Raw genomic sequence first — 18,092 nt, 5'->3', positions numbered from 1 at the left:
GTAGGTGCCAAAACACAGCACTGTTCACACTTCATCAGACAGACAAAGGCCCCTAGCCTCATTGCGCTCTCATCCTGGGGCAGGGGCGCATGGTAAGCAAGGGACGCAGAAGACACAGAATGTAGTGTCTCAGATGGCGCTAAATGCCCGGAAAAAAAGGACCTATGGTCAGGGGCTGAGACGGAGATGGCCATTCCTTTCCAGGAGCCCAGGAAGCTGCCGAGGTGGTATTTGAACAGGGACCTGAGGAAGCGGAGGAGGGAGCCTGTGCGTAGAGGAGGGGGGAAGCTGTCTCAGGCAAGGAAAGAGCAAGTGCAAAGGCCCTGAGGCCAGAGAATGCTGGGCGAGTTGGGGGAACTACAAGGAGGCTCCCTGTGTGGCTGGAGTGAAGCGAGGAGGGGAAGGGGTTTGGGCAGAGGGGCTGAAGGTGGCCAGAGCTGATCTGCAGGGCCAGCTGGCTGCAAAGAGGAGCCTGGCTTTTACTCTGTACGGGGTGGGAGTCACAGGAGGGTTCTGAGGAAGGGGCGACATGCGGTGTCTCACTGGAGCTGGTGTGTGGAGAATGGGCGGAGGAGCCAGGCGGAGGCAGGGAGACCAGCCAGGAGGCAGCCGAGCAAACACAGGTGAAAGATGATGGAGGCCACACAGGGCAGAGGCAATGGGGTGGGAAAGCTGGTCAGATTCTGGATAGTTCTGAAGGCAAAGTGGACAGCCAGACGTGGGTGTGAGAAGGCGAAGCAGCAAGGACACTCAGACTCAAAGGGCCTTCGACACAGAACTGCTGGCTCTCAAGTTCAGAGCCTTCGCCATCGGCACAGTGAAGCGGGGGCAGCAGGCCCAGGGCGGACCCTGCCCCGGGGAGAGGGGCTCCGGCCTCGGTGAGAGCTCGCTGCTGTCCCCCACCCCTGCGCCCCCCACAGATCATCCTCAACTCCATGCACCGCTACCAGCCCCGCTTCCACGTGGTCTTTGTGGACCCACGCAAGGACAGCGAGCGCTACGCCCAGGAGAACTTCAAGTCCTTCATCTTCACGGAGACCCAGTTCACAGCCGTGACAGCCTATCAGAACCACCGGGTGGGTTGGGGCACAGTTCACGGGGCACTTGCCGGCCCACTTCACAGGGGCAGAGATGTAGGCCCAAGGCTTTCAGCTCCCGCATGCGCACAGACCCCTGCCCTGCTCTCCCTCCCTGGGACTCAGCGAGCACCTGCCCAGTCATTTCGCTGCCTGGGTCCCAGGGCCTCCTGATCGGAAGGTCCCGGTAGGACAGGATGACTGAGCCTGGGACATCACGGCCTTTCCCTGGCTCAGGGCTGGTCCCTAACTTCACTTTCTCCTCTGCAGATCACCCAGCTGAAGATCGCCAGCAACCCTTTTGCCAAAGGCTTTAGGGAGAGTGACCCAGACTCCTGGTACCATCCGACCCCTGCCAGTTCTATCCCACTGCCCTCACCCAGCCCCTCCCCCCATTCCCAGGCACCTCCTAAGGCCTCTGCTTCTGACCCCCGTTTCAGGGTCATGCCCATTATTTGTCCTGGGGTCCCACTGTCTTACTCTGAAACAGACCCTTGGCCTGAGTTCTTCACCTTGACCCCCTGCCCCCATTCCTTCCCTTTGCATCTTCAGGATGGTGTCTCCACGGCCCCTGCTCGATGTCCCAGCCCAGAGTCATGGCAGCCTCAGCCCCTGCCTGTCGAAGGGCTCCAAGGAGCAGAAGAAAGGTTAGCCCCCAGACTCACAGACACAGTGGGATCAGGGCCTGAACTGTGGGTGGGAAGCAAGGGGACAGGGCCCCAGGGCCTCCGAGAAGGGGTTCCGGCATGCTCAGCAAGCCCACTGGGCACCCGTGTGGACAGAGAGGGGGAAGCGGAGGTTTCTGAGACAGAGAATAGGGCAGGGTCAAGGTGCTGAGAGCAGAAGTGGGGATGTCAGGTGGGCTTCCTGGAGGAGGTGTTTCCCCAGCTAGGCCTTGGAGGACCAGGAAGGGTTTGGATAGAGGGAGAAAGTGGGAGAGGAATTTAAGGCAGCAGGGAAAGTAAGAGCAAAGACAGAGGTGGGCAACTTGTGATGGGAGGAGCAGAGAAGCGGACAGGGCAGGCTGTGGATGTGAGGGGAGGTCTGGGGTCCACTTAGACTACTTCCTCCCTCAGACCCCAACAAAGCTCCAGCTTCTGCCTCCAGGACCCCTGCCCGGCTCCACCATCAGCTGTTGGCTCCCCCTGAAGCTCTGCTGGCCCCAGCCACCTACCGGCCTCTCGCCTACCCGGACCTGTACCCTGGAGCCTCGGGCGCTCTTAGAATCCCAAAGGCTCGACCGACACCATACCCCCTCCCCAATATCCAGGCTGACAGGGATCAGGAGGGCCTGCCCCTTCAAGCTGGGCTGGGGCTCCTGTCCCCTCCTGCCACGTGCCTGGGTTCCCACCAGGCCCCTCAGTGATGGTGGCTGCCCTGAGGACAGTCCTCTTACCCTGAAGCCCATGCCCTGCAGCCTCGCCTCTGCAGAGACCTCCTCCCTTCCCAAGGAGAGCAGTACAGGTGGAAGCCCAGAGAGAGGCCCCCTGCTGAGTCACTGTAAGGCTGGGATGGTGCCGGACTTGGAACCAGGCCCCCTACCTCTCAACCTGCCCCCTTCAGCCTTGGGTGTGATTCCTCCGAACCCTGTTTTATCTCTCCCTTATCCCCAACATTAAACCATTTGGCATGGGTGGTCAGAGCACTTCTGTCCCTGGGGTCGGGGCGGAGGGTCTCAGGAACACCCAGACCGCAGTCTGGGCTGCAGACATGCCAAAGCTCTGCCGAGTGCAGCTGGCATCCCTGGACACACCAAGCGATGGTAAAGGAGGTGACACCAGCCCGGTGGGGGGGCTGTGGGGGAGGCTGACGGTTACCGCTCCCTGCCTATGTGCCCAGATGAGGACAGAAACTGCAGCTCAGGGAGGCACTTGCTCAAAGTCAAAGCAAAGTATGGTGACACCTACTGCTCCACGTTTAGATGCTATGTATAAGGCTGGGTCGTCTGGTCCCCGACGAGCCAGTTCTGGGGGACGAGTGCAGAACCACAATAGGCAACGCCTACAAGAGCCAAGAATGGGTGGGAGGAGGGATTTGAGAATCTGATCAAGACTGGAGACAGAAAAGCTTCTAAAGAAAGTGACATTTAAACCAACACCTAAAGGGGTAGAAACTGCGGGGCAGAGGGGTCAGGACGGGGGACATCCAAGGGCAAAGGCCTGGGCCTGGAGTGGATCCCTTAGAGCGGTAGGGCGCAGCGTGCGCCACCCAGCGGAACCTGGCAAGAGGGGCCGGAGGGCGCTCCTTCCTGGAGGCCTCCTACGGAGAGTCCCGTGAACTCCCTAAACGCCGACTCTGCCCGTCCTGGAGCATTTCCTGTTAGGTCCTTGGAGAAGTACGGACACACGCGAGCGCGGAGGGACCCGGAGCCCTGCGGGGCCTCAACAGCAAGACACACCCTGACTCCCGAACTCCGCGGTCAAGAGGGGCGGGTCCGGTTGCTGGGTCGTGTACTACCCGAGATGCTCCAGGGTAGCTCGAGGACGCAGATCCGCGGACGGTCCACCGCAGCCCCGCCCGCGGCCCATGCCCGCCCCTCGCCCGCCCCTCGGTCGGCAGCCCGAGGTATCTGGCCTCGCCCCTTCCGGCCACGCCCCCGGGGCACCGTGAGGCTCAATCCACTGCTTTTCCACTTGGGGCCCCGCCCCGTCCCACCGAGGCCCCGCCCCCTTACCAGCCCCGCCCCGCCGCCAAAGGACCGGGCGGGGCGGGGCATTAGGTCCCTCGGCCCCCGTCAGGTTCCCGAGAGGGTGAGCGCGACCTCGCCCTTTCCTCCTGCTGTCTGGCGCCCTCTGTGTTCCCGCAGCGCCCGGCCCGACATGCTGCCCGACTGCCTGTCCGCGGAGGGCGAGCATCGCTGCCGGCGGCTGCTGGCGCCGGCCACAGCCCGGCTCCGCGCGTGGCCCGCGGCGGCCGCGGTGCTCGTGCCGCTGTGCTCCGTGCGCGGGGTCCCGGCGCTGCTCTACACGCTGCGGTCTAGCCGCCTGGCCGGGAGGCACAAGGGTGACGTCAGGTACAGGCCCGGGAACTTGTCTCCCTTTTAGGAGAAGGCCGCTGAACCCCGGAGACTGCTGGTACCGCGGGCCGGGCACGTAGCCTCTCCGAACTTCGGTTCCCGCCTCTGTGGAATGGGTCTGCAAAGAGCCCGTTGGCCGGCGGGCTACGGCAGGGCCTGCGACCCGCGTCCCTCCTCCTGGAGCGTGGGAGTGCTCCTGCCCGGGCGCCACGCCGGGTCCCTGTAAGCACGTCTGCATCACCTCCGGTCGGCGACCCCTCTCTCCGAGTTATGTCCTACTCTCTGAAAAGGCAGGACCCTGCCCACTCCCAACGACTAGGGCGAGATTCAGGTCCCACGGCAAAGGTAGCGCGCGGGGCGTCGCTTCCTGGCTTCCAGCCCTGGCCCCGCCCTCGGCGAGAATTGGGAACAGCCTAGGGTCCCTGTCAGCGCCACTGAAGCCACCGTAGATGGAATGTACAGGTCTGAGCTCCAGAGCCTCTCTCCCTTATCCCCATTGCTCAGGGAGGTAAACAGCCTGGAGAGATCTTGCCCGCCTCGCCGCAAACTAGGGGCAGAGGCTTAGGTGGGCCACTGGCCCTCTGCCACAGCTGCCATCCCCGCCCCTCCATGGCCCCAACAGCCCAAGAACCAGGCTGTCTATGCCTGTTTAGTTTCCCAGGCGGCAAGCGTGACCCTGCTGACCAGGACGTGGTGCACACGGCCCTGAGGGAGACTCACGAGGAGCTGGGCCTGGTGGTGCCTGAGGACCACGTGTGGGGTATCCTGCAGCCAGTATATGACCAGGTGAGCCCACCAGGCTCTGAGGCCATCGCCAGCCCTTACCTCATTCACTGGGCTAGGAGCCAGGACCCCAGGCACAAGGAGCATGGTCATGGACTCGCAGGCATGGAATGCAATGCAGTGGAGTACCAGTCACCTGCTTGGCAGTCGCCTTCCATCCCCACACGACAAGTTGGAGAGGGGCCAGGGGTATTTTTATCCCCCTCCCATGGAGGATAGTGACACTCAAATCTGGGATAGAAGTAGCCCCAAGGTGAACCGGCTCTGCTCAGCTTGATGGCTGAAGGTTGAGGAAGGCTTCACAGGGAAAGAAGGGACTGAATCACAAGTGGCAGATTGTAGGGTAGTAAAAAAGAAGGTTGTCCCAACTGCAGGGAACAATCTGCAAAAGGCCCAGAGGCCTGAATGCGGGCGAGCCAGCCCTCCTGGCCGCAGTGAGCCCCCAGGGGGCCAGGTGGACCTGACCTTGACTGCTGAAGGCCTCTGGATGGCGAGGCGGGGTCCTTCTCCCAGCTGCCCCTCCCCAGCCCCAAAGCCCTGCCAAGATCACGCCTCCCCTGACTGTCTGCCTTCCTGTGCCAGAATAAGACCACCATAGCGCCGGTGCTTGCTGGTGTGGGCCCACTGGATCCCCAGAGCCTCAAGCCCAACCCCGAGGAGGTAAGTGCTGAGGGCCTGGGCTGTCCCAATGCGGGGAGGCTGCAATGGTCGGGCCTCTGCCCACCCTCTCCCTGCCTCCTGCCCACAGGTGGACGAGGTGTTTGCCCTGTCTCTAGCTCACCTGCTGCAGATGGAGAACCAAGGCTATACCCACTTCCGCAAGGGCAGCCACTACCACTACACAATGCCTGTCTTCCTTCACGGGCCACACCGTGTCTGGGGGCTCACAGCTGCCATCACAGAGTTTGCCCTGCAGCTGATAGCACCTGGTGCCTACCAGCCCCGCCTGGTCATCTCTGGGCTGCCAAGAGTCTAAAGACCTGGCCCTAAGCAGCCCCAGCCTGGGCAGCTCCACTCCAGGACTGAATAAAGAGTCTTTGCCAACTCCGCAGTGACTGCACCTTCTGCACTGGGGCCCTGACCTTGGGCAGACCCCACAGGACAGCTGGTATTCCGGTTAGGGTACCTCTGTCACACGGTCACTCACAGCAGTGGGCCCTTACTGTGTGCCAGGTGCTCAGCATCATTTCTCTCATGTCACCCTCATGACAGCCAACAGTGTCCCTGGCTGGTGAGACTGGGTCTCAGGGGGGACACATACCTTGCCTAAGTTCACCCCAAGCAGGGATTTGAACCAGGCCCTCTTTGACTCTAGCGCAAACTCCTAGCCGCTGCACCGTCCCCTCCTCCGTGCCTGGCTGACCATGTGCCAGGCTGCAGGAATCTGGGGGGGGGGGGAGCCCTGCACATTACTGCCAAGCGCCCACCGTGGCCAGCTGCCGTGCTGGAGCCACATCTGCGGATCAGCCAGATGCTGTCCTGCTTCTGGTGGCAGCTGGGACTCACTCTGAAGGAGACCTTAGATCAGGTCACACAGATAATTGTGCGATTGCACATTAATCAATCTGAGATAATAGTGGAATTATACAGCAATTATATAGACCAGGGCTTCATGAGAGAGTTGAGGGGTGGGAGGTCGGAACTTGACATGGTGGACTGGGAGTTATTAGCCAGGACAAGTGATAGAAAACTCCCCCAGCTGACTGCCAAAAGAGGAATGGAGATTACAAACTCCGGGGATGGTTCGCTTCAGGCATGGCTGCATCCAGGGGCTCTTCCTCTGGCCGCTTCCACTGTGTTGGCTTCGTTCTTCGGGAGCATTCTCTACACCACAGGGGGGAGAGGTGAGGAGGCCAGCAGCTCCAGGACCGCGCGGCACCCGCGTTCCATCAGCGGAACGCTGCTTCTCTTTCTCGGCTAGTCTAACCCAGAATTGCACTGTACTGGCCTGCCTTGGGTCACATGGCCTTCCCCGAGTTTGTCATGTGGCCAACTGGATTTGGAATTCTTTGATTGGCAGGGTCTGAGGCACAAGCCTGGGGAAGAGGGTGAACCTCGTGAACTGAGTAGGGGAGGGGTGGCCTCCAGAGGACCAATGGGAAGAGGGAAGGTTGAGCAGGTAAAAGTCAGCCAAGTTCCCTTGCAAAGAGTGACCTTGAACCCAAAGGTGAGCAGCAATGGGCTAGGTCAAAGGGCAGGGGAGGGAACTCTGGGCAGGTGCAGCAATGCGCAAAGCTCGGGGCGTTCAAGGAAACCAAGAAGAATAAACGTGGAACTTGGTGCACTCAGGGGACCCCCTGAGGCACCAAGGGGACAGTCTCGGTGATAGGTTAGAATTTTATTCCAAGCCCGGAGACGGGGAGAGAGGCGTTGAAGTCATCTGACCCACGTTTTCAAAAGCTGGAGCTGCAAGGGGACCAGACTGCAGATGCCCTCTTGCCCGGCACTGCCTCCCCTCTCCCCGATCCCTCCCACCTCGCCTTCTCATGCACCCACTCCGCACCTCCCAAGGGGGCCCTGCACCCCTCCTCCTTCCCTTAGGCTCCCTCCTCCTGCCCTCCTCCCTCACACCCCTCTCATTGCCCTTCACACCCCTTGCGTCACCTCTGGCCCTCCAGCCTTCTCACCAGGGAGCAGAGCCTCATGATGGTGGTAAAAATAACTCTGACGGCATGTGGGGTGCAGGTCGTGAGGGAGGAGGAGGGAGGCTGAGGCCCCCCCCACTAAGGAAAGGGACCCTTGGGGTTGAGGCCAGGGAGGTGCCACCTCCTGAGCCCTGGAGGTGGGTTCTGAGCCCCGCCTCTTCCTTCTCCCCCATAGGGACCAGGAGGCCATTGGTCACACTCTTGCTCTCACAGGTTACCTCAGTCAGGCGCACAGCCAGGCGCACAGCTAGCAGCGAACCGAACCAGGCGGAGCTCTCAGAGCAGTAAGTAGCCCGGCCGGCCCACCTGCCTGCTCACCAGGTCCCCCTCCAGGCCGGAGCCTCCTCTTCTCCCCCATCCCACCCCCCTTCACCATGCGCTGTCCTCAGGTCCCGGCTGCCACCCAGGAGCCCCTCAGTGCCCTCCGTGATGCCTCCTTGCCCTAACTCGTTGGGTGCAGCCCCCTCATCTCCAGTCTGCGGGGCCTTCTCTGAACTCCCGCCCCATGTCTGAGCCCCCATGGCGGGCGCAGCAGCAGCCAGCAGGAGGCGGCCGCCGCGGGTGAGCATGCAGGAGCACATGGCCATCGACGTGAGCCCAGGCCCCATCCGGCCTATCCACCTCATTTCCGACTACTTCCCGCACTTCAACCCGTTCGCCGAGCCTGCCCTGCGTACCCCAGACCCACGCCCTGCAGTGGCCCCTGCCATCCACCCTGCGCCCCAGTGGCAGCCGGACCTAGAGCCAGAGGGAGACTCAGACGACAGCAGTGAGTAGGGACAGTGGACAAGGGGGACACTCCGGGCCCAGCCCAGCCAGGGTGGGGTCTGGGGCATCCAAGGCATCTGACCTCAGATGAGAGGGGCAGGGCAGGAGGCATGGTGCCACAGGGGAGGTTTCGGGTGGGAACTGACCCCGTCTACCACCTGCCCTCAGCTGCCCTGGGCACCCTTGAGTTCACGCTTCTTTTCGACGCGGACAACAGCACTCTGCACTGCACGGCTCATCGTGCCAAGGTAATGGTGTGGGTGGGGGGTCCTTGGGCCACGGGTCTGAGCCACAGGCCTGCCCCACATCCACTGTCTCTTCCCAGGGCCTCAAGCCACCGGCCTCAGGCTCTGTGGACACCTACGTCAAAGCCAACCTACTGCCAGGGGCCAGCAAGGTGAGGGTGAGACCCAGGCCACTACTGCTGCTCTTTGGCCACACCCAGCCTGGTCACCCACCTGTCCTGCCCTGCTCCTCCCTCCAAGGACCTGGACATCAGGCCCGCAGCTCCCCATTGCTGGAATATGCAACCGGGGATCCCATCAGGGAGGTGGGCCAGGGTGGGGCCCTAAGGACTGAGGCCCTGACCCACCCTGCCTGGCCCCTAGGCCAGCCAGCTGCGGACACACACAGTTCGGGGCACAAGGGGACCTGTCTGGGAAGAGACGCTCACCTATTATGGCTTCACCCGCCAGGACGCTGGGCGTAAGACCCTGCGGTGAGGACCGGGCGTGGGCCGTGAGGGAGCAGGGCGGGGTAGGGGCTTGCCCGGCCAGGTCTGACTTGGGTGGCCACCAGACTGTGTGTGTGTGAGGACCCGCGGATGCGGAGACGGCGGCGGGCACCCCCCCTGGGGGAGCTGCGGGTGCCCCTGAGGAGGCTGGTACCCAACCGAGCCAGGAGCTTCAACGTGTGTCTGGAGAAGCGGAGGCTGGTGAGTGGGGCTGGCGCACAGAGTGGGGGTTCAGGGGCGAGGAAGCTCGTGCCGGGAAAGCTAGAGAGGGGAGGGCCGCGAGGGGAATCTGGGCAGTGAGTGTCGGCCAAGGTGACTGGGCTCTCTGCTCTTTCAGACCAAGAGGCCCAAGAGCCTGGACACAGCCCGCGGCATGTCCCTGTATGAGGAGGTGGGTAGGACAGCAGGACGGCACGGGGTTGGGGGCGGAAAAGACTGGGCTGGCCCAGGCAGAAGTGCATCAGGCAGGGGACAAGGTGGGCTTGGAGAAACTGAGGCCATCTCTCTCATGGGCTTTGTCACTGTCATCACTGCTCAGAAGAACCCTGGGGAATAGCCAGACCAGTGACTGTGTAGGGAGGTGGACACCTGTGTCATGGCAGCCCAGAGGAGCCGTGAGACATGGGGACAGGCAAGGGGGCAGAGACCCAGGCCGCCTTGAGGCAGAGGTGGGATTTGTCTGTGGCCTGAGGGCAGCAGAGAATGGACAGGGTATGGTTCCAACTGCTGGGTGGGCCCCTGGGGTAGTGTGGGTGCCTCTCCTGGGGCTAGTGCCACTCCTGACAGGCCCTTATCAGGTGGCAGCGACGGTGACTGCAGGGGGCTCCACAGGAGACCAACAATCAGGCCGGAACCCCTTCTGCACAGGAGAGGTGGGCCACCTGCAAGGCTGAGGCACTGCTGGCCCAGGCCCCTCTCACATTGAAGGGCCAGGTGCTGCTGTCCTGCCCCCTAGTGGAGCCGCAAGTTACTGCTGCCAACTAACCAAGGCTGGGCAAGTCTCGCCAATGTGGAGCAGGCACCCTGCGCCATCCACTTCCGGTCCCAGACCCCACACACGGCAGTGCCATGGTGCATGGCAGGTGCTCACAGAGCACTCCCTTACTGAGAGCTGAACGCGGGCACAGTTGAGCTTTCTGCAAATTGAATCCTACATTAAGTGTGGCAGAAAAACATTCTTCCCAGGCATCCTCTTCAAGTCCTTTCAGAAGCACCAGGGACCAAGTATGGCAAAGGACAGTCTGCATCTGGTCCCCAAGGAGGTGGGAGGTGAAAAGGGGGAGGTTCTGTAGCTGGAAGGACCCATAGGTTCTTGGGTAGAGAACAGCCACTCAGAGTGGTCTCAGGGACACTGGGCTAGCCCTGCAGGGGCAGTGATGGGCACTTAGTGGGCACTCACTTAGGAAGCTCCTGGCCTGTTTGTGGCACTCGGTGAGGTCACACTGCCTGAGCAAGCCCCCTCCTTCTTGCCCTTGAGGGCACAGCTGACCCTCTAAGTTCCCTTCCAGAGCACTAAGTCAATGACTGTCTCGGGAAATCGAATCATGAAGTTAAATCACTGGCTCGATTTCTTTGCAGCCGGCTCGAGTTCTCACATCCTGGCCAACACTGGGTGGGTGGGTAGGCTTTGGGCCACACAGGGGCTGACCCCAGCCTACCCTGCAGGAGGTGGAGGCGGAGGTGGCTGGGGAGGAACGTGGGCGCATCCTGCTGTCACTGTGCTACAGCTCTCAGCGGGGTGGCCTGCTGGTGGGTGTGCTGCGCTGCGCCCACCTCGCCCCCATGGATGCCAATGGCTACTCGGACCCCTTCGTCCGCCTGTGAGTGTAAACACGGTGAACAGGTGGGTATGGGGGTTCCTCAGAGCCCTACGGGGCTCACCTCTCCAAGGCCGCATGTAACCTGACCCCATCCTCCCCAGTTTCCTGCATCCAAATGTGGGAAAGAAATCTAAATACAAGACCAGTGTTCGGAAGAAGACCCTGAACCCCGAGTTCAATGAGGTAGGCCAAGGCCAGGCCGATGCCATCCTGGCTGCTCTGGGGCGGGGGAGGTCAGCGTCCTGCCTCGGTCAGAAAGCACAGGTCCCCGCTAGCCTGAGCTGCTCACCTGCCTGAGCCTGTTTCTGAAACTGCAAAGGACCCCAGGCCTCCTCCTCCTGCCTTCCTGTCCCCTGCCCTGCAGGAATTCTTCTATGCAGGCCCGAGGGAGGAGCTGGCCCAGAAAACACTGCTGGTGTCTGTATGGGACTATGACCTGGGCACAGCCAACGACTTCATTGGTGAGTGGGAATGCAGGGCAGGGGGTCCAGTGGGCTCCCACATAGCTCCTGACCTCTATCCCCAACCCAGGCGGGGTACAGCTGAGTGCCCGGACCAGTGGGGAGCGCCAGCGGCACTGGTGCGAATGCCTGGGCCGCAGTGACCGCCAGCTGGAGCTGTGGCACCCACTGGACGGTGTACCCCTCCAGCTCAGTGACTAGCAGGGGCGCTGGCCGTGCCCTGCTCACCGCTTCTCCCCAAAACTGACCCACAGACGTCCCCACAGAGCTGGGAGGACCGAGGGCTGCCTCACCCCCTCACGCCCTGGTCAAACTGTTTCCTTCCCGCCTTTCAAGTGTGCCCACTGCCAAATCAGGAAGCAAGAATAAACCTCTCTGCCACAGCGGACCAGGGCAAGCCTGTTCTTTCTCTGCCCATCGCCTCACAGGGCAGACTGGGCCCTGCTCGCCTTGCCTCCACCTTCCAGAGGGCCCGGTGTGGACCCCAAGCCACAGCTTTCCCCTCATGACACCACTTCCCACCCCTGCTTCCTGCACTGAGGGCTGGGGGCTCACGATGGCCCAGAACAGACTCACGGACCCACAGGAGGCCAAGGTGTGGGTTGATGACATGACTCTGAGCTGACCTATCCCCTCCCAAGCCTCCGCCTGTCTAAAAAATAGGCTTCCATGAGTAATAGGCCACAGGTGGCAAGGTGAAGAGCAAGGCCACAAAGAAGCTGCAACGGGAGAGTGGGCAGCACTCGCTTTATTGTACAGCCCTCCGGACAGATGGATGCCAGCCTGGGGCAGTGGGCTCAGGAGGCGGCTTGCCTGGCCTGGTGCTGCAGGGCGAACCGCTGCATCCGCTCCTCAAGCTCCGGCCGGAAGTGGCGGATCAGGCCCTGGGGGGCGGGGAGCACTGTATAAATTGAGGTCTAAAAATCTCCCAATACCCTGGGCTCTCAGCACCCCCCACCCTAGTGCACCAGCAGGACAGTACCTGTACGGGCCAGGCGGCCCCGTCACCCAAGGCACAAATGGTGTGGCCCTCTATCTGCTTGCTGATCTCCCACAGAGAGTCGATCTCAGCCGGCCGGGCGTCCCCCCTCACAAAGCGGGCCATCACCTTGTTCATCCAGTCCACACCTGCAGCCACAGCAGCAAGAGAGGGCGTGATGGTCTCCTCTACCTGGGGCGTGGGGGATGGCACTTGATGGGTGCAGGCCACAGTGGGTGGGGACTAAGAGAAGCCACAGTAGACCAAGAGGCAGCAGCTGTTTACTCGGGGTGCAGAGCCCACCCGTCATGCGCCCAGCCCAGGGTGAGCCATAGAGAAAGCCCCCACCCCACCTGGGGTGCTCACCCTCACGGCACGGGGTGCACTGGCCACAGCTCTCGTGTTTGTAAAACTCGATGAGGCGGGCGATGGCTTTCACAATGTCTGTCTGGAGGGACGAGGGACAGTGAGCAGGCACCCAAGGCCTGGGCCCCAGCCCTCAGCCCCCAGCAGCAGACCCTCCTGATCCAATGCCGTTTGGCCACCCCCTCACCCCCACCCTCCGACCCGGGCATCCTGTGCTGCCCAGACTCCACGGGCGCCCCCCGGAGCAGCCTTGCTCCCCTCCCTTCAACCTCACAGAATATCAGGCTACAGGAACCAGGACCCGGGGCTGGCAAGAGCTCTCAGACGCCCGGGGAGGGGTACTAAGCAGGCTGGCGTGAGGCAGGGACCGGGTGGGGCGTGTTCGCCAGCCCTTACCGAGCGATCCATGACGATCACCGCGGCTGTGCCCAGGCCTGTCTGCGCCTGCACCAGCGCGTCGAAGTCCATCAGCACCGTCTCACACACGGACTTGGGGATCAGCGGGGTGGACGAGCCGCCGGGGATCACAGCGAGGAGGTTGTCCCAGCCACCCGAGACACCCCCTGGGGCCCCCGTCAGTCCCCAAAAGGATGGCTGGTCAGGACTGGGGCCAGAACACCTGCCTAGTCCTGAGCCCAGGACCTGTGAGCCCCGACCCCACCCCCGGCTCCTGACGCCCTTCCAGCCCTGGCTCTCTTCATGGACACCGTCCTGTCCCCCACCGATGGCCCCGGGCCTCACCAGCGTGCTTTTCAATCAGTTCCTTCAGCGGCACAGACATCTCCTCCTCCACGGTGCAAGGGTGGTTGACGTGGCCGGAGATGTTGAACAGTTTGGTGCCTGAGTTGCGCTCACGGCCGAAGCTGGCAAACCAGGCCCCTCCGCGGCGGCAGATGGTGGGGGACACCGCCACCGTCTCCACGTTGGCCACAGTCGTGGGGCAGCCAAACACTCCTGCGGGAAATGGGACAAGAGACTGGTGGCTGCCAGGGGTGGGGGCAGGTTGGGTTTCTTGGCAGTGGGGTCTGTCCCAGAGACCTGCTTTCATGGCAAGGAGCTCCCCGCATTCACCCCTCTGTCACTCATCCCCACTGGACTCCAGACTCCAGCAGGAGCTGCATCGCCTCGTTTACCACCCTGTCCTTCACTCCTGGAGGGCTGGAAGGGACTTGGGTGCCTCACGTGGGGCCTGAGGCAGGATGAGGCAGCTGGCACTGGTGGAGTGTCTATGTCGCTTCTCCCCTACTCTGTCCGGCGCCCAGTGCAGCAGGAACTCGGAAACTCCCTAGGAACAACCAGTGGGGACCTGCAGACAAATCCCGGACTCCATAGGACAAGGCCCGGGCGGGGGCCGGGGCTCACCCACGTCGGCGGGGAAGGGTGGCTTCAGGCGGGGCTTGCCCTGCTTGCCCTCGATGGACTCGATGAGCGCCGTCTCCTCCCCGCAGATGTAGGCCCCAGCCCCCCGCAACACGAACACATCGAAATCATAGCCGGAGCCACAGGCGTTCTTGCCAATCAGACCAGCCTCGTAGGCCTCTCGGATGGCCACCTGTGGGACAGAGGTGTAAGGGCACTGTCCCCAGGAGCCTGGGAACACTGTGTATGGGGTTGGGGGTACAGGCCCCGTGAGTCCATCGCCAAATCCAGGGTGAAAGTTCTCTTTGGACACAAGTGGAGGACACTCTGAGGGGGTGGGGACTTCGAGAGTGTGCATGCTATTGCGATAACACTTAAAAATCCTCCAACTATATGCATTTAAAAAAAAAGATTTTAGGAAATACAAATTTAGCGAGCAGTTTCTCTAGGTAGTGAGTCTGGGAGGTTTTTCTCTTGTGTGTGTGTGGCTTCCTATTTTTATAATGAGTAAGTACTGCTCCTACAATAGAGGAAAAGACCCTACCAGTTTATTTAAAAATATGTAACTGTAGCTCTCGTGCACAACGCTACTATGCGCCACGCACTGTTCCAGGGGCTAGTCCCGTAAACCTGTGCTGTGTAGGCGCCTATTAGAAAGGCGTGACTCTGGCCCTGGACCAATCACTACGGGCATCACCAAGCTGAGAATTACTGAAATGACCCCCGGACTCTTCCGCAGGAAATAAACCCTCATGCGAGTTCCCTAGCCCCCCGGCACCCTAGGAGTCCAGGAGCCCTGGAAGGCCTCCCAAGTTGAGGCTCTAGAGGAGAAGCCCAGAGAAGGAGGCTTTGGGGTCATGTCCCATTCATGATGCATGCAGGAGTGACCACCGCTCTCCTGGTTTGACCTTGGACAGATCAAGCACTAAAATCTAAGAACTATGCCAGGTAAGTGGGCATGTGAGTGCACACCTAGCACCTCCTCCTCTGGGGGTGTCCCTCCCCTGGCCCACCTGCAGATTGGAGGCCTCGTTGTAGAATTCCCCACGGATATAGATGTAGGCAGCACGGGCACCCATGGCCCGGCCCCCGACTAGGCAGCCTTCCACCAGCTTGTGGGGGTCATGGCGCATGATCTCTCGGTCCTTGCAGGTGCCAGGCTCCCCCTCATCGGCGTTCACCACCAGGTACTTGGGCCTGTTGGGGCCAGCAGGTCAGTTACGCTACTGGGCCACCATGGCTGGGCTTTCAACCCCAATTCCACCCACCCAGGAAAGCCTCAAAGATGTCTCCTCTGGCAGCCAATCCCTCTCTGCCCTCCCAACATGTTCCCAGGAGCTCTGATTGTTCACCACCAATGACAGGGAGCTCACTGCCTATTCTACCTTTGGGTGGCTATGAGCACAGGAAAGGTCTTTGTTCTGCTCAGTCCAAATGTCTCTCCCTGTGCTTTCCCGAGAGCCTACATTCTGCTCTGGTCACAGAGCACCTTCCTGAACCTCCACTGTATCTGTGGGGCCAAAGGAGGTAAGGTGGCCGGCGTTTATCCTTTGCTTTCTATCTGCTGACCAACGCACAGGCCAAAAGCTGTTACACGTTACCTCTCCAATCCCTACGCAAAACCCATTTACAAAAAAAAACAAAACACGAGGTTCAAAAAGGCCAGGATCGGGGTGGCTCTGTAGTGTAGCAGTCAGCACGTCTGCTTTACACGCAGAAGGTTCTGGGTTCGCGCCCCAGGTGGAGCCACGGACCATACCCCGGGTGCGCCAGGCTCCCCACGTGTGCTGGGCCCCCCTGAGTGTGCCGGGATGCTGGGGCCCGGGTGCACGCCGCGAGCGCGTGGAAGGAGACGCCCTGCCTTCAGAGATCCAGTTCTTAAGGGGAGACGGCAACATCCATGGGTCAGGGGTGGAAGCGGTGGTGTGGGCGAGAACTAAGGCGGGGGAGGGAAAGGCCAGGAGACGGCCCAAAGCTATATGATTAGAAGGCAGAGCTAGGAACTGATCAATTAAGTCGGCCTGAGTCGAAACCTTGTGTTAATTCGGCTACCCCTCAAGTCTCCCCAGAGGAAGACCAGAGAGAACTGAGTTCCACCTACTCAATCTCCGGTGACATTTTCCCATTTTATTCACTCCAAGGAAACAACCCAAAGGCCTGGGGAAGCCACAGCCACCCCCAAGGTTCCTCCTGCAACCCCATCTCTGCCTCCCTACACACACCTGCCATCTGAGGGCTTATTCATGAAGCTCCACTTGAGGCCAGTGGGGAAGCCAGCGCCTCCGCGGCCCCGCAAGCCCGACGCCTTGACCTCACCCAGGATCCAGTCGGGCCCCTTCAGCAGGATCTCCTTCGTCTTGTACCAGTCCCCGCGACTCTGGGCACCTTTCAGCCTGAACAGAGTAGGGAAGGCAGTGAAGGGGAGGCTCTGTCCCGGTACCCACCAGGCTAAGGGCACCATCTCACCTCCAGTCATGGCGGCCATACAGGTTAGTGAAGATCCGGTCTTCATCCTTCAGTGAGCCAAATGAGGTTTTCTTGGGCGCTGTCTATGGACACAGAAGGTCAGGAGGCCCAGAGAGCTCTGGGGTCATGAAAGGCCAGGCCAGAAGCTATAGATCCTTGGGTCCCACTGATCAGAGAGGGCTGGGCTGAGGAGAAGGTAGGGGCCTAAGCCTCAGGTGTCATAACTACCACCACCACTTAGTAAGCACTTCCTGTTTGGCAGGCACTAGGCTAAGTATTTTACATTCGAAACCACACTTCATCCTCATAACCGTGAGACAGGCATGATTTTACAGAGGAGGAAACTGAGGCTCAGAGCAAAATGAACATATGGAAGGGCTTAGAGCCAAAAGCAGCCAATGGAAGTTGAGCTCAGGTGTGTCTGTGACCAAAGCCCACATCTGAACCACAGCACCAACTATCTTCCCGAGCCCAGTGCGATGTCATGTCCACTTACTTGTCTGGCTGTCCTGCTGGACTGAAACTTAATTAGGCCAGCACCTTATAGTACTAACTCTGAAGGCAAAATGCTTTTACTGATGGAAAAGACATGCCTCACTGGGGCTGGAACACAAAAGTGATTGAGAGAGACCCATCTGGGGAAAAACTGATGAGAAGAGGTGGCGTCTGCAATGCCATATATAACCCAGGGGTGAGCACCCCGACTGAGGGCTAGGGCAGACTGGCTTCTAGACTTCCATCGCCTTAAAAGCCACTACGGGTAGCAGAGCTCTGGACTGGGAATCGGGAGGCGCACATCCCTCTCCAAAACTGTTTTCTGCATCTGTAAAATGTGGCAATGACACATTCACGCCCCACAAAGTCACGGCAATGAGACACGGGCGCTTCGCCACCTGCAAAACTTCCCGCCAGGCCGCGGGACCGTTAAGGAAGGGAAGCCAAGGAGCCGGGGGGTTGGCGCGGGGAGAGGAGTCAGTCTCTTACTGGAACCCTACCTTCTACACCCTGGTCGGAGAAGCAACCTTCCTGCCGGGCTGGGGAGATGAGGAAGGTTCTCTAGGAGGCATTATAGACTCAAGGGACAGCAGCCGCAAAGACGCAGCAGGGAGACCCGCCCGCGAACACCCCTGGCTCCAGCCAGGCCGGGACTCACCGTGTCGCCGCTGAACCGTACAGACACCCGCGCGGGGAGAGACCCGCCGAGCAGCCGCCGTGCCGCCAGCATCGCGGGAACCAGCCCGGTCACCTCCTGCTGTCACCTTCACGTCTCTAAGGCAAGAGGAACTGGCGCGACCGAGACGCTAGGCGGCGCACAGGAAGTACATCACGCGCCCCGGCGGCGACGGCCCCGCCCCCTGGCGGAAGTGACTGTCTGCCGCTGAAGCTACTGGGAAATGTAGTCCCGCCGGCATCCGGCCTTCCTGCCTCACGGCGCCCGGCTCGCGAGCGCTTGCTCACTGGCATAACCGCTGGCCCACTTCCTTACTCGCCTGCTCGGCTTCTTCGCGTTCGCTTCCCGGCCCCCAGCTTTTCAAACTTCAAGTAAACCTCGCATGTCGCCTTCTGCCGGGTTCTGGTGTTTTCCACTTTCTACGGGTTCAGCATTTAATGTGTACCTGC

General features: G+C 61.0%; 4 protein-coding genes across 12 annotated transcripts in view; 3 read left to right on the top strand and 1 right to left on the bottom strand.

Annotated features, from left to right (window-relative positions):
* The window catches only part of TBX10 (T-box 10), an 8,528-nt gene extending 6,055 nt beyond the window's left edge, over nucleotides 1-2,473 (top strand). Inside the window, exons 5-8 of the mRNA XM_011381630.1 lie at nucleotides 921-1,076; nucleotides 1,347-1,414; nucleotides 1,629-1,723; nucleotides 2,153-2,473. Coding sequence (XP_011379932.1) covers nucleotides 921-1,076; nucleotides 1,347-1,414; nucleotides 1,629-1,723; nucleotides 2,153-2,442 — 609 coding nt within the window. The 3' untranslated portion in view covers nucleotides 2,443-2,473. The remainder of the gene's footprint in view (nucleotides 1-920; nucleotides 1,077-1,346; nucleotides 1,415-1,628; nucleotides 1,724-2,152) is intronic.
* Nucleotides 2,474-3,793: 1,320 nt separating this feature from the next.
* On the top strand, nucleotides 3,794-8,067 carry NUDT8 (nudix hydrolase 8). Of its 4 annotated transcripts, none has more exons than XM_011381626.2 (5): nucleotides 3,794-4,089; nucleotides 4,746-4,878; nucleotides 5,458-5,535; nucleotides 7,734-7,804; nucleotides 7,910-8,067. In XM_011381626.2, the coding sequence occupies exons 1-5, from the start codon at nucleotides 3,896-3,898 to the stop codon at nucleotides 8,031-8,033; spliced, it is 600 nt and encodes a 199-aa protein (XP_011379928.1). In that variant the 5' UTR covers nucleotides 3,794-3,895; the 3' UTR covers nucleotides 8,034-8,067. The 4 variants fall into 4 exon arrangements, with proteins under 4 accessions (XP_011379928.1, XP_023379883.1, XP_011379927.1 ...); XM_023524115.1 differs by having other exon boundaries at nucleotides 7,696-7,804; nucleotides 7,910-8,049; XM_011381625.2 differs by lacking the exons at nucleotides 7,734-7,804; nucleotides 7,910-8,067 and adding an exon at nucleotides 5,624-5,923.
* Nucleotides 8,005-11,685, top strand: LOC105306562 (double C2-like domain-containing protein gamma). Of its 4 annotated transcripts, none has more exons than XM_011381628.2 (10): nucleotides 8,005-8,289; nucleotides 8,457-8,536; nucleotides 8,614-8,685; nucleotides 8,897-9,006; nucleotides 9,087-9,222; nucleotides 9,359-9,412; nucleotides 10,687-10,841; nucleotides 10,943-11,024; nucleotides 11,206-11,302; nucleotides 11,373-11,685. In XM_011381628.2, exons 1-10 carry the CDS (start codon nucleotides 8,040-8,042, stop codon nucleotides 11,501-11,503), a joined length of 1,167 nt encoding a protein of 388 aa, XP_011379930.1. In that variant the 5' UTR covers nucleotides 8,005-8,039; the 3' UTR covers nucleotides 11,504-11,685. The 4 variants fall into 4 exon arrangements, with proteins under 4 accessions (XP_011379930.1, XP_011379931.1, XP_023379881.1 ...); XM_011381629.2 differs by having other exon boundaries at nucleotides 11,222-11,302; nucleotides 11,373-11,515; XM_023524113.1 differs by having other exon boundaries at nucleotides 11,206-11,685.
* A 337-nt stretch (nucleotides 11,686-12,022) lies between these two features.
* NDUFV1 (NADH:ubiquinone oxidoreductase core subunit V1) lies at nucleotides 12,023-17,821 on the bottom strand. Of its 3 annotated transcripts, none has more exons than XM_011381623.2 (10): nucleotides 17,626-17,821; nucleotides 16,473-16,555; nucleotides 16,229-16,399; nucleotides 15,020-15,203; nucleotides 14,010-14,199; nucleotides 13,389-13,601; nucleotides 13,044-13,210; nucleotides 12,648-12,729; nucleotides 12,285-12,430; nucleotides 12,023-12,186 (listed from the first exon to the last, which is right to left on the bottom strand). In XM_011381623.2, exons 1-10 carry the CDS (start codon nucleotides 17,695-17,697, stop codon nucleotides 12,100-12,102), a joined length of 1,395 nt encoding a protein of 464 aa, XP_011379925.1. In that variant the 5' UTR covers nucleotides 17,698-17,821; the 3' UTR covers nucleotides 12,023-12,099. The 3 variants fall into 3 exon arrangements, 2 of the variants coding, with proteins under 2 accessions (XP_011379925.1, XP_011379926.1); XR_002777506.1 differs by having other exon boundaries at nucleotides 12,033-12,186; nucleotides 12,285-12,473; nucleotides 17,626-17,797; XM_011381624.2 differs by lacking the exon at nucleotides 12,023-12,186 and having other exon boundaries at nucleotides 12,279-12,473; nucleotides 17,626-17,797.
* Between the last annotated feature and the right edge of the window lie 271 nt (nucleotides 17,822-18,092).

Source organism: Pteropus vampyrus, unplaced genomic scaffold, assembly GCF_000151845.1.
Source record: "Pteropus vampyrus isolate Shadow unplaced genomic scaffold, Pvam_2.0 Scaffold446, whole genome shotgun sequence".
Lineage (NCBI taxonomy): Eukaryota > Metazoa > Chordata > Mammalia > Chiroptera > Pteropodidae > Pteropus > Pteropus vampyrus.
The sequence above is the reverse complement of the archived record's forward strand: the minus strand, read 5'-3'. Positions and strand labels throughout refer to the sequence as shown.